This window comes from Chrysemys picta, chromosome 18 (assembly GCF_011386835.1).
Source record: "Chrysemys picta bellii isolate R12L10 chromosome 18, ASM1138683v2, whole genome shotgun sequence".
Classification (NCBI taxonomy): domain Eukaryota; kingdom Metazoa; phylum Chordata; order Testudines; family Emydidae; genus Chrysemys; species Chrysemys picta.
In genome coordinates this window covers 1,323,752-1,336,859 of record NC_088808.1, presented here as the reverse complement: position 1 = coordinate 1,336,859, position 13,108 = coordinate 1,323,752, and the positions used below count along the sequence as shown (strand labels likewise).

The following is a 13,108-nucleotide window of genomic DNA, read 5'->3' as shown; positions in this document are numbered from 1 at the left end:
TTCAACACAGCTGGGGGGGGAAAAAATCTATAATTGACTTGGTTGGGATTTAAATGGGTAACATGAAGGATTCTCCTACTTCTGTTAAGCAAGGGTTGAAAGAGATGCCTCAGCTCTCTCTCAATCTAGCAGTGTGCTACTAAAACAGCTGGCCAGCAGCGTGTGCATGGCTGCGTGAGTCCCCTTGTCGAAGGGATACCCAGGTGGATTAGTACAATGGGGTGCGAGTCGGGGTTCTGTGAAACAGTTTCTCTCAGTTGAGGATTTATCATACATGTGGCCTCTCTTATCATTCAGAATCAGTCCTATCCCAATGAGTGAAGGAGTGTAAACAGCAGTGCCCGTTCCTGACACTTCAAGGAAATAGAATATAAATTCTCCCCCCCATTGTTTCTCTCATCGTACCAGCAGCGTGGGAAGTTAAGTGGTGATGCTGCGTGCACAGCTAGTCTACGTAGCCAGGTGTTTCTATCACTGCCAGACTGGTCCTCCCTACCCCATTACCCACACTTGTTTTGTCTGGTTTTAAATTAGTCGGTAGACTCTAAGTTAGGGACTGTCTCTCACTATGCATTTGTGAAATGCCGAGCACACTGCGGCCTGGATCCTGATTGCGGCTTTGGGGCACTACCACAGTATAAATAGTAAGTAATAAAAAGAGCAACCTATGATCCCTTTTTAGAACACCAGTTTTTACACTAAAAAGCCTGCAGGTCTCACCAATCGATGACTCTTAGTGTGCCAATACATATACAACACAGCCGCACATATAGTGCACACACACATGCTGTGCAATCACACCCACGAGGTTCAATCCTGCAAGATGATGAGCACTCTGGACCCAATCCAGCAAAGCAATAAAGTATAGGCTGGGGCACATGACTTATGAGGAGAGGCTGAGGGAACTGGGCTTGTTTAGTCTGCAGAAGAGAAGAATGAGGGGGGATTTGATAGCTGCTTTCAACTACCTGAAGGGGGGTTCCAAAGAGGATGGAGCTCAGCTGTTCTCAGTGGTGGCAGATGACAGAACAAGGAGCAATGGTCTCAAGTTGCAGTGGGGGAGGTCTAGGTTGGATATTAGGAAAAACTATTTCACTAGGAGGGTGGTGAAGCACTGGAATGCGTTACCTAGGGACAGGGAGAGCTCCAGCATTTCTGCCGCCCCAAGCAAAAAAAAAAAAAAAAAAGCCGCGATCGGCGGCAGCAGTTCAGCGGCAAGTCCTTCGCTCCTAGAGAGTGAGGGACCTGCCGCCCCCAAATTGCCGCAGGTGCCGCCCCTCTCCCTTGGCCGCCCCAAGCACCTGCTTGTTAAGCTGGTGCCTGGAGCCGGCCCTGCCTAGGGAGGTGGTGGAATCTCCATCCTTAGAGGTTTTTAAGGCCCGGCTTGACAAAGCCCTGGCTGGAATGATTTAGTTGGTGTTCGTCCTGCTTTGAGCAGGGGGTTGGAGTAGATGATCTCCTGAGGTCTCTTCCAACCCTGATATTCTATGAACTTCACTTTAAGCATTTAATTTATTCCATTGAAGTCAATGGGACTACTTATTATCTTAAAGTTAAGCACACCGTTTTAGGGCTTTGCTGGATTAAAGACAGAGTGCTCAAGGATCAAACCCATAGCATGGAACATTTGCAGAAAGGCTGATATTTGACCTCTCTGCTTGTGAGGACAACAGAAACCTGTGCTCACATTTTGCACTCACAAAATCCCTACTGCATTTTGCAGAATAACCTTCCTACTGTAATGATTTTTGCTCCATCATATCCTACAGAATACGCTAAATTATATAGAATGTCATAGGATGATTAATAAATCTATGGAAAAAAGACTGCATTCTCTATTATATTCTACAGGCTTTTAGACCAATTTCTATTGAATCCTATTGATTTAGTTCCTATTCAAGTCTCTAAGATTTTTCCATAAGGGCTCCAGGCACAAGTAAATTTATTTTACCCTTTCACTGTCCGATCCGTGCCCACAGACAGATAGTTTCACAAGCACTCAGATTTGTCCCCTCAAGGCTAATATGGATCCAAGAACATGGGAACAGAAACAGGAGACCATCTTTCTGAGCATGCACCACTGTAAGTGCACATATACATGTTACAGGTTCTGAGAATAACGAGCCTCCGTTAGTTCCATTCTCCCCACCACCACCCTCCCCCATGTACAGTGATGCTGAGCATACTAAAACCATCGTTTCTTTGTTATTCCTGCTAGGTCAGTTTCAGGGCAACTGTGCTGAAGGCACTTGCCTGTTGTCCATAACATGCGGCATTGAAGCAGACATTACTGATCTCCTCATGGATCACAATGGTCCCTTCTGGCCTTGGTACCTATGAATCATCGGCACCCCAGAGTCATTTTGTCTGAGACTATCATACCTAACAAATGCAAAGGGACATCACACTCTGTGAATGGGGAAGAGAATATATAGCAGGAGGGGCATTGTTTTAAATCAACATTCTTCAGCAGACAGACCAATTCTGTAGGTTGTCAGCACTGACTAAGCAGGGAGTTATCTGGCTGTCTGGCAAAAGCTGACATATTATTTTATACATTTGGGGCAAAAGATATTTCCCCACACATGCAAAATGTCAGCTGTGTTGCTGAGGCCCCAAATTGCAAATGCTAGGTTTTACATCCTATTAAATAACTTCCTCCCCTGTGGAGGAGCCTGATGTTTTCATGAGGGTTTTAGTGGCTGCACTGCTAGTGAAATGTTTTGTATCGACAGCTTTGGAGCCTCTTGTCTTTCTCTACAGAATAGGGACACCAAAGGGAGCAGCCGGGCACGCTTCTCCCATCAAAATGCCTCAACACTGATCTGTGGGGATGTAGCAAAGGGGCATGGCCTCCCTCGGAGAAAGACAGCGACGGAGAGCCACACCCACCTACATGCTTACAAGGGACCACTTCTAGGGGTGTCTACACTACACAAGTGTGTTTTTATTTTAACACATTATCTAACATGCTAAAATCCTAATAGAGACAAGGTAACTGTAATTTTAACACGTTGGTGAAGGTAAACCCTAGGAGCGAGCCTAGAGCTTATCTCAACCAACGACTATGGGTTAACACTACAACTTGCCTTGCCTGCACTAGGTTTTTAACACATTAAAACAGACCTTTTCTCCAAGTGAAGACAAGGCCTAAGCATGAGGTGCCAGCTCAGTCTCCTTGTGCATTTCAGACTTTATCCTCCCTGCTGAGACTTCCTTCAAGGGAGGCCAGCTGTCATGATGGTTTTGTGATATGGCACTTGTCCTCTATGAACAGAACTTATACCCCCAACTCACCATGTGTAGATTATCTCAGCCTTTTCTTCTAAAGTGCTTTAATAATGGGCTCCAAGGGGTTGGGCCCTCCCCTCTCAGATGCTGACACCCCATGCTGACTCTTTATAAGAATAGGGCATCTGGTATAAAGTCCACTATGACACACGAGCACCATCCACACATCAGTATAAAGGTCACACAAGATTTCTCTTACCTGAGCCATTTCTGCCCTCAGGGTGGTTTTGTGAAAGATACTCTCCAAAAGCCCTTGCTGCCCTGAAAGTCCAAATGCCAGGGAACACACAGCGGCAGATACAAAAAGAGAGGAGTAAAGGTTAGTGTAGGAACAGCTATTTGCGATCACAAAGAGCATTTTAATGAGTGCTATTTCCCAAAAGTCTCCTTGTTCCTCCCTCTACTTTCAGCTGATGCCAACACAAGTATACTATGATGGCTAGGGGTGCCTCAACTTGTATCGGTCTGGAACATCTCTAGGAGCGAGATGGAAGTGCAGCTCCATGGTTTGTTCAGTCTTTGGCCTCTGGTGAGACTGCAAACAAGGGGACCAACTGTTGTACAATATGGTCTTGTTTCTTATGACTTTGAAACACTGGGAACTGGGCTGCACTGCCTCATTTCCGAGAGCTGCCGAATGGCCCTGAGATGGTAACAGCTACCAGCTTGGCTTGGGTCAAATTCAGACTGGTAGCCTAGTGGAGAGAGCCTCTATATTCCAGTCCCAACCAATCTTCTGGTCCTTTTTCTTTATGTTCCAACATGTTAGCAGCTCCAGCTCCTACAATATGAATAGCCATCCATTCACCTTACCCAAAGCTATGGGGCACCCATTACACTTCCTCTGGTGCTACTGAACAGGATTGTTTAAGAGGTAATTAGGACCAATAAAATAAACAAGCTCATGACAATAATTACATTTACAACAAGTAGGTAGCACAGTAGGAAGGTGAGCTGCAATGGGGACAGCTCTCTCTCCTCTCTCTCTGCTAGAGCACTTTTGTTATCTTTCTCCATCGGAGGTGCTTGACCTCAGAGTAAGCCTCTGTCTCTCAAGGTGAAGCTGCAGTTGCTGCCATGAGAGTCTGCTTGTGAAAGCAACAGCACTTGTGCTCAAATTTACACTTACTCTCAGCTCCTGACTTCCCTTCTATTCTGCCACTTGATGACAGGACAGTGCAACAGCCCTTCATCCACGCAGTCAGGGGTTTTCCTCGCTGCACATATACACTATCTCCCCAGGGTGTATTCACAAGTGTGCCTGGCATAGGTAAGAATGGAAGGCCCGTTTGTGAGCCGCAAACAATATTACACTGGGAATGGAGACTATCAAAGCAATAAAGAAGGGAAGTGATCTGATTTCCCCAGGACTTTGCAGGATGCAAAATGTATTGAGCTGGAGAGCTGATTCCACCTGTGAAAGCAGCAGAGCTTTGTTCTCTGCTTAGCTACAGATAGCAAATGTAGTGTGCTAAGGCTTTGATACGGTCATCCATCCCACACACTTGTCTAGTCCAAAGACTGGATGTTCCCTTGAGACAGGCTTGTTTTGGGGGTAATGCTCCCCTCCTGTGCCTCCCTGAGCTCCCAAGTACACAGCAGAGCACCCACTGCAGCACCCCTTAGGAGAGTGCAGAATGCTCTCTCCCCTTTGCCTTCGTTACAGTGGGGGGGGGGAGGGGCAGAGCTAGAACCCCACCCCATTGTCAGGGTAGCACTCCAAGGGACACCAGCAGGAAGCCACCCTTGCACTTGGGACACTCCTAGATTTCAAGGCTGAAGGGACTATTGTGATCATCTGGGCTGACCTCCAGTATAGCACAGGCCAGAGATCTGCCCCAGAAGTGTTCCTAGAGTAGATCTTTTAGAAAGACATCCAGCCTGGATTTAAAAATGGTTAGTGATGGAGAATCCACCACAACCCTTGGTACGTGGTTCCAGTGGTTAATTACTCTGACTGTTAAAAAATTATGCCTGATTTCCCATCTGAATTTGTCTAGCTTGAAAACTTAGGAGGATGCAGGGGCTGTTAATGTGACTGACCCATGCCTCAGGGCAAGGGTGAAAGTCACATAAAAGGCTTACCAGTATGGGGGCCAGCTCCGGGACCCAGGAAGGGGTGTGGGGTTGGGGGGTCAGCCTCCCCCAGCCAGCCCTTCTGCGCTGCCCGGCCCGTGGCACCCAGGGCTCCGGCAGCGATTGAGAAGGGCCCGGGGCTCCGGCTGCTGCTGCAGTAGTGGCGGCGGTAGCCAGGAGCCCCAGGCCCTCTTAGCTCGTCGGGCCCCAGGGCAGCTGTCCCTTTGGGCCCCAGAGCAGCTGTCCCTTTTGCCCCTCCCCCCCCATCGGTGGCCTGGGGGGGCAAACGGGGCAGCAACGTTAAAACGCTGCCATGGCAGTGCTTATCAACCAGTGAGACTAGAACAATATCAATACAATGGGCACTACATTAGCCTTTTCCCAGTCAATACAATATTCAGCCATTTATATGAATACATTGCAGCCAATTCCATTGCAAATTCCTGTCTAATTTGCTGTCCACACTAACCCTTTGGTCTCCTGCATTCCTGCTTTCTGGTATCCAATCCCTTCTCATGGACTCAGAGTCTCAGATATTTCCCCCAGGTGTATTAGCTTGCACTTTGCCAAGCTCCATCTCATGTAGCTGTCCTTATGTCTAATCTCTCTATGCCAAACCCTTTGTGTTATTTCTCTACCCTCACCAGTTTTCACAGCTATTCCAGTTTAGCACCATCTGCAAATGCCACTGCTGCACTAGGTACGCCCTCCTTCAGAACCTTAATTGGGAAGTTAAATTAGACCAGACCTACTTCCCGGCTCTGCAGCAGGCAGCCCACTCCTCAATACTCTGCAGCATTGGCGTGCACAGCAGATTTCATTAGGGTGTGCACCCAGACGGCGAACATTTATTGAACACTCAATCATAAAGGACATTATTTTTATTCATCAAACAAACAAAAGAAACTAAAACTTAACTAAACTTATTTTTTTTTAAATTAACAACTAAACTTTACTTAAAAAATACAACACAAAATAACAATTTTTTGCTGTAGTGATAACCAGGCATATACACAGATACAGTCAATTTTCATGATCTTTAACCAGATAATGAGCTAACCCAAATTGATCAAAACAGATTAAGGTTTCTTCATCTTCCTGTCCTAGAGAATGAATCATAGAATATCAGGGAAGGGACCTCAGGAGGTCATCTAGTCCAACTCCCTGCTCAAGGCAGGACCAATTCCCAACTAAATCATCCCAGCCAGGGCTTTGTCAAGCCTGACCTTAAAAACCTCTAAGGAAGGAGATTCCACCACCTCTGTAGGTAACCCATTCCAGTGCTTCACTACCCTCCTAGTGAAAAAGTTTTTCCTAATATCCAACCTGGACCTCCCCCATTGCAACTTGAGACCATTACTCCTTGTTCTGTCGTCTGCTACCACTGAGAATAGTCTAGATCCATCTTCTTTGGAACCCCCTTTCAGGTAGTTGAAAGCAGCTATCAAATCCCCCCTCATCCTTCTCTTCTGCAGACTAAACAATCCCAGTTCCCTCAGCCTCTTCTCATAAGTCATGTGCTCCAGCCCCCTAATCATTTTTGTTGCCCTCCGCTGGACTCTTTCCAATTTTAGTTTAGTGACATCTGCAAACTTGCTGAGAGTGCAGTTCATACCATCCTCCAGATCATTACTGAAGATATTGAACAAAATCGGCCCCAGGACCGACCCTTGGGGCACTCCACTTGATACCGGCTGCCAACTAGACATGGAGCCGTTGAGCCCTACCCATTGAGCCCGACGATCTAGCCAGCTTTCTATCCACCTTACAGTCCATTCATTGAGCCCATACTTCTTTAACTTGCTGGCAAGAATACTGTGGGAGACTGTATCAAAAGCTTTGCTAAAGTCAAGGAATAACACATCCACTGCTTTCACCTCATCCACAGAGCCAGTTATCTCCTCATAGAAGGCAATTAGGTTAGTCAGGCATGACTTGCCCTTGGTGAATCCATGCTGACTGTTCCTGATCACTTTCCTCTCCTCTAAGTGCTTCAGAATTGATTCCTTGAGGACCTGCTCCATGATTTTTCCAGGGACTGAGGTGAGGCTGACTGGCCTGTAGTTCCCCGGATCCTCCTTCTTCCTCTTTTTAAAGATGGGCACTACATTAGCCTTTTTCCAGTCATCCGGGACCTCCCCCGATCGCCATGAGTTTTCAAAGATAATGGCCAATGGCTCTGCAATCACATCCGCCAACTCCTTTAGCACCCTCGGATGCAGCGCATCCGGCCCCATGGACTTGTGCTCGTCCAGTTTTTCTAAATAGTCCCGAACCACTTCTTTCTCCACAGAGGGCTGTGCTGCGCAGTGCAGCAGTCTGGGAGCTGACCTTGTTTGTGAAGACAGAGGCAAAAAAATCATTGAGTACATTAGCTCTTTCCACATCCTCTGTCACTAGGTTGCCTCCCTCATTCAGTAAGGGGCCCACACTTTCCTTGACTTTCTTCTTGTTGCTAACATATCTGAAGAAACCCTTCTTGTTACTCTTAACTTCCCTTGCTAGCTGCAACTCCAATTGTGATTTGGCCTTCCTGATTTCACTCCTGCATGCCTGAGCAATATTTTTATACTCCTCCCTGGTCATTTGTCCAATCTTCCACTTCTTGTAAGCTTCTTTTTTGCATTTAAGATCAGCAAGGATTTCCCCTGTTAAGCCAAGCTGGTCGCCTACCATATTTGCTATTCTTTCTACACATCGGGATGGTTTGTTCCTGGAGGTTCCTGTAACCTCAATAAGGATTCTTTAAAATACAGCCAGCTCTCCTGGACTCCTTTCCCCCTCATGTTATTCTCCCAGGGGATCCTGCCCATCAGTTCCCTGAGGGAGTCAAAGTCTACTTTTCTGAAGTCCAGGGTCCGTATTCTGCTGCTCTCCTTTCTTCCTCGTGTCAGGATCCTGAACTCGACCATCTCATGGTCACTGCCTCCCAGGTTCCCATTCACTTTTGCTTCCCCTACTAATTCTTCCCTGTTTGTGAGCAGCAGGTCTAGAAGAGCTCTGCCCCTAGTTGGTTCCTCCAGCACTTGCACCAGGAAATTGTCCCCTACATTTTCCAAAAACTTCCTGGATTGTCTTTGCACCGCCGTATTGCTCTCCCAGCAAATGTCAGGGTGATTAAAGTCTCCCATGAGAACCAGGGCCTGTGATCTAGTAACTTCTGTTAGTTGCTGGAAGAAAGCCTCGTCCACCTCATCCCCCTGGTCTGGTGGTCTATAGCAGACTCCCACCACGACATCACCCTTGTTGCTCACACTTCTAAACTTAATCCAGAGACTCTCAGGTTTTTCTGCAGTTTCATACCGGAGCTCTGAGCAGTCATACTCCTCTCTTCCATACAATGCAACTCCCGCACCTTTTCTGCCCCGCCTGTTCTTCCTGAACAGTTTATATCCATCCATGACAGTACTCCAGTCATGCGAGTTATCCCACCAAGTCTCTGTTATTCCAATCACATCATAGTTCCTTGACTGTGCCAGGACGTCCAGTTCACCCTGCTTGTTTCCCAGGCTTCTTGCATTAGTGTAGAGGCACTTAAGATAACTTGCTGATCGTCTTGCTCAGCAAGTTATCTTAAGTGCCTCTACACTAATGCAAGAAGCCTGGGAAACAAGCAGGGTGAACTGAAAGTCCTGGCACAGTCAAGGAACTAGACATCGCTCACCAGGTGTTATGGACTTAAATTCCTCAATCACATCATTGTAAGTAACTGACGAAGCCAATTCCTGTTCAGTGTACAAAACCATGAGTGAGTCGAGGCGCTGTTGGGACATTGTACTTCTTAGTTTGTTTTTTACATGTGTTAGTTTCAAAAAGGCTCTTTCACATGAACAGCTTGTAACAGGTAAGACTGCAAAGCACTGAATAGATTTGTAAAAGGCCTGGAACATGGAAGACCGATCCGATTCCTTCAGCCAATCAAGCCACTCTCTGGTGGTGTTCGTAGTGCTACCTTTAGGAACAGATCCGTCATAACCCCGAAGCAATCCGACTTCAGCTTCCAACTCATCCAAGGACACTTTAAATTTGTTGCCAATGATTCTCATATCGTCCCTACCAGTGTCTAAGTTCAGCAGTTTTCCGTTTGCAGTCACAATTTTACAAATCTCCTGTTCAAATCACTGGTCAATGCCGGTAATCACTGAGTCTAGGAGTGGGTAAAATTAAGTTATTCTTTCCTGCTCCTCTTTTGTATCAAAGTGATGCTGGGACTCAAACGCGTCATCAATACGAGTGGACGTTTTTCTCTTCTTAACTGGGGGAATCGATATATCATTCTCTACACACATTTTCACACTGTCATTGAAAACAGACTGAAAATATTCTGGGCCACTTCTCATCGCAGCCAAAGAGTTACGCAAGCTTTTCACCCCTGTCATTGCAGTAAGTAAGTTGAGATCTGGAGCTTGAAGAGCCTTACTCACTTTTACCACCATCTGGAGAATAGGGTGCATCATGTGAAGGCCAAAGATGAACTTGAATGAATTTAGTTCATGGATAAGACCTCTGGCTTTTATTTTAGCATCAGCAAGGCGAGTTGTTTCAATAATCTCTTGTAAAGCTTATAAAATGATGGAGTAGTTTTGTTTTACAGCAGCCACTGCTTCTGCTCTGCATGCCATCTTGTGTTTGATAGTGACTTCAAAGTCTTCAACTGGGATCCTACTTCTTGTGAAATCTTCTCAATTACTGCATGTCGCACAGGACTCCCCTTCATGAAGGCATAAAGAGTCTGAATAACACCAAAAAAAGAAAGACAGTTCTGTTTTGTTTACTTGAAGTGCATGCATCTACTAGGATGATGTTCAAACAATGTGCATAGCAGTGTACATAGAGTATTTCACTGTTTCTTTCTTTATATTTCATTTGAACTCCCGCAGTACATCCAGACATAGTAGATGCGCCATCAAAACAGACAGACATCACTGATGACCAATCAATTTTAAGAATGCCAAGGATGTCATTTAACTGGTCAAAAATAGACTGAGCATCAACTGTTAATAGTCTCTGAACAGACACAAAATGTTCAACTGGACTAGGTTTTTCATTGTCAAAATACCTCACCACAATGGACATCTGTTCATGGTGTCCACAGTCAGTAGTGTTGTCGGCAATTATCGAGACCATTTTTCCATTTAGCGAAGACACAATCTTTTGTTGCACAACGTTGTGCAAGGCCACAATTAAATCATTTTGGATGCGATTACTCAGATAGGTAGCGTTTCGAGGAGATTGTTGCACATGCTTTGCCATTACAGGATCATTTTTTTGGAGCATATTGACAAGATTTAGAAATAAACCTCTCTCAAAACTGTCAGCTTTCTCATTGTGACCCCTGAATGGTCTCCCACCTTTTGCCAAACACAGAACAATGTCAATCAGTCGCTCTATTACACTTCAGTTATGGCACCATTCTTCTTGTTTAGACAGATAAGCCTGCTTGCCCTCATCCAACAATACATCAATAGGTTTCCCTTCATTAAAACTTGACCATGAAGAACAGCTCAACACATGAGATTTTGACAGTTGGTGGTTTTTAAAACATTCATTAGCCCTATGCCAGTTTCTGAATCCCTTATCAATCAATGCTGGATCAGTGTGACCTTTGTTTGCTGCATCATTAGAGGAGAAGAAACGGCAGTAAAAGCAAAATGCTGCGACCTTTTATGGGCTATATTCTAACCACCTATACTTTTCATACCAATCAGACTGAAAACTTCTTTGTTTATTCCCTATTTTACTTCTAGGAAACATGCTCAATATAGGCTGATAAGGACCTCTAGATAATTGAAACTGGCGTTCTAATCTATTTTTTGGCATATCACAGACCGGGTCATCAGATGGAATGTTTGATTGCTTTGAATAGGAACTACACTGACCTGAACTAAGGCCTGGTCCACACTAACCCCCCACTTCGGACTAAGGTACGCAAATTCAGCTACGTGAATAATGTAGCTGAATTCGAAGTACCTTAGTCCGAACTTACCACGGGTCCAGACGTGGCAGGGAGGCTCCCCCGTCGATGCCGCGTACTCCTCTCGCCGAGCTGGAGTACCGGCGTCGACGGCGAGCACTTCCGGGATCGATCCGGGATCAATTTATCGCGTCTAGACCAGACGCGATAAATCGATCCCAGAACATTGATTGCCTGCCGCCGGACCCGGAGGTAAGTGTAGACATACCCTAAGAGACAAAGTCTGTTTCTGTTGGTCATTACTCAGTTTATCGCACGCACTGGAACTGGTGGCGGCATTATCTTCATGTAAGTTCTTAACCGAGGTATTTGCACTACTGTCAGCACATTCATTATAATTCAGTTTGTCTGCTCCTTTTCTTATCTTAACAACGAACCGATCCATATTTCAAAATTAAAAGGGGGTATCATACGATTGAATTAAAACGTAAAGCCACGGGCTTGTTATGCTATTTCAGTAGAGTACATGCTACAAAATTACAAACACTGTAGACACTGCACTGGGCACGCCTGACGCGGCCACTTATATAGATCAAAGAATTTTCTAGAATAGTAGTTGGAAGAGGAGGGGAGGAGCAATGGTAATGTGGCGCCGCAGTAGTGGGGATGCATGATGCGAGCGAACGTGGGCTTTCTATACATTTCTACAACATCTATATTATGCAATTCGGCGCTTATTGCATAATACAACAATCCATACTTTAAAACTAAAAGAGCGTATCATGCGATTAAATTAAAACAAAAAGCCACTTTTTTGAGACATTAGGGCAGGGGGCGGGCAAACTTTTTGGGCTGAGGGCCACATCGGGGTGAGGAAATTGTATGCAGGGCCAGGGCAAGGGGTTGGGGTGCGGGAGGGAGTGCAGGATGTGGGAGGGGGTGCGGTGTGCAGGAACGGGCTCAGGGCAAGGGATTGGGGCAGAGGAGGGGTGCGGAGTGTATTAGGGGACTCAGAGAAGGGGATTGGGGTGCAGGAGGGGTGCGGAGTGCAGGCAGGGGGCTTAGGGCAGGGAGTTGGGGTGCATGGGGATGCAAGGTGCAGCAGGGGGCCCCGGACAGGGGGTTGGAGTGCGAAGTGCAGGCAGGGACCTTGGGGCAGGGAATTGGGGTGCAGGAGGGGTGCAGGAAGGGGGCTCAGGGCAGGGGGTTGGGGTGCAGCAGGGGTGCAGCAGGGGGCTCAGGACAGGAGGTTGGGGGGCTGGGTGCAGGAGGGGTTCGGGCTCCAGCCCAGCGCCGCTTACCTAAAGTGGCTCGGAGTGGTAGCGACGCACTCCCTGGCTGCCTACTCTGGCCTCACACCCCACCGCTCATCACGTCCCTGCACAGCCCCTGGGGGAGCGGGGGAGGGGCACAGGGCTCCACGCGCTGCTTTTGCCACGCCTCCAGGTACCTCCCCCGAAGCTCCCATTGGCCGCGGTTCCCCGTTCCAGGCCAATGGGAGCTGCAGGGGGCGGTGCCTAGAGGAACGCAAAGAGCCCTCTGCCCCCGACCCCCGGGGCCCCAGGGACGTGGTGCCAGCCGCTTCTGAGAGCGGCGTGTGGCCTGCGGCCCCACGCGGGGCAAGTCCTGCGGGCCGGATCCAAAGCCCCAAGGGGCCGGATCCTGGCCGTAGTTTGCCCACCCCTGCATTATGGTTTGCCTGGGCACACCCGGCACACCCCACGTGCACGCCTATGCACTGCAGTTTACCATGACCCTTTCTTTATTTAGAGTCTGTGACCAATGCGCAATTCTACATGGCAGTTTTCCTACCTAATCCAATTGGAA

General features: G+C 47.1%; 1 protein-coding gene across 13 annotated transcripts in view; it reads right to left on the bottom strand.

Moving 5' to 3' along the window:
• NSMF (NMDA receptor synaptonuclear signaling and neuronal migration factor) overlaps positions 1-13,108 on the bottom strand; it is a 96,833-nt gene that overhangs the window by 59,776 nt on the left and 23,949 nt on the right. For 11 of the 13 annotated variants that reach the window (XR_010593631.1, XR_010593632.1, XM_065572354.1 and 8 more), the window contains exon 2: positions 3,491-3,552. The exons of the other annotated variants lie outside the window; for them this stretch is intronic. Coding sequence is in view for 9 of the 11 variants with exons in the window: in XM_065572354.1 (XP_065428426.1) it covers positions 3,491-3,552 (62 nt within the window). In the remaining 2 variants the exon portion in view is untranslated. The remainder of the gene's footprint in view (positions 1-3,490; positions 3,553-13,108) is intronic. 13 annotated transcript variants of the gene reach the window in all.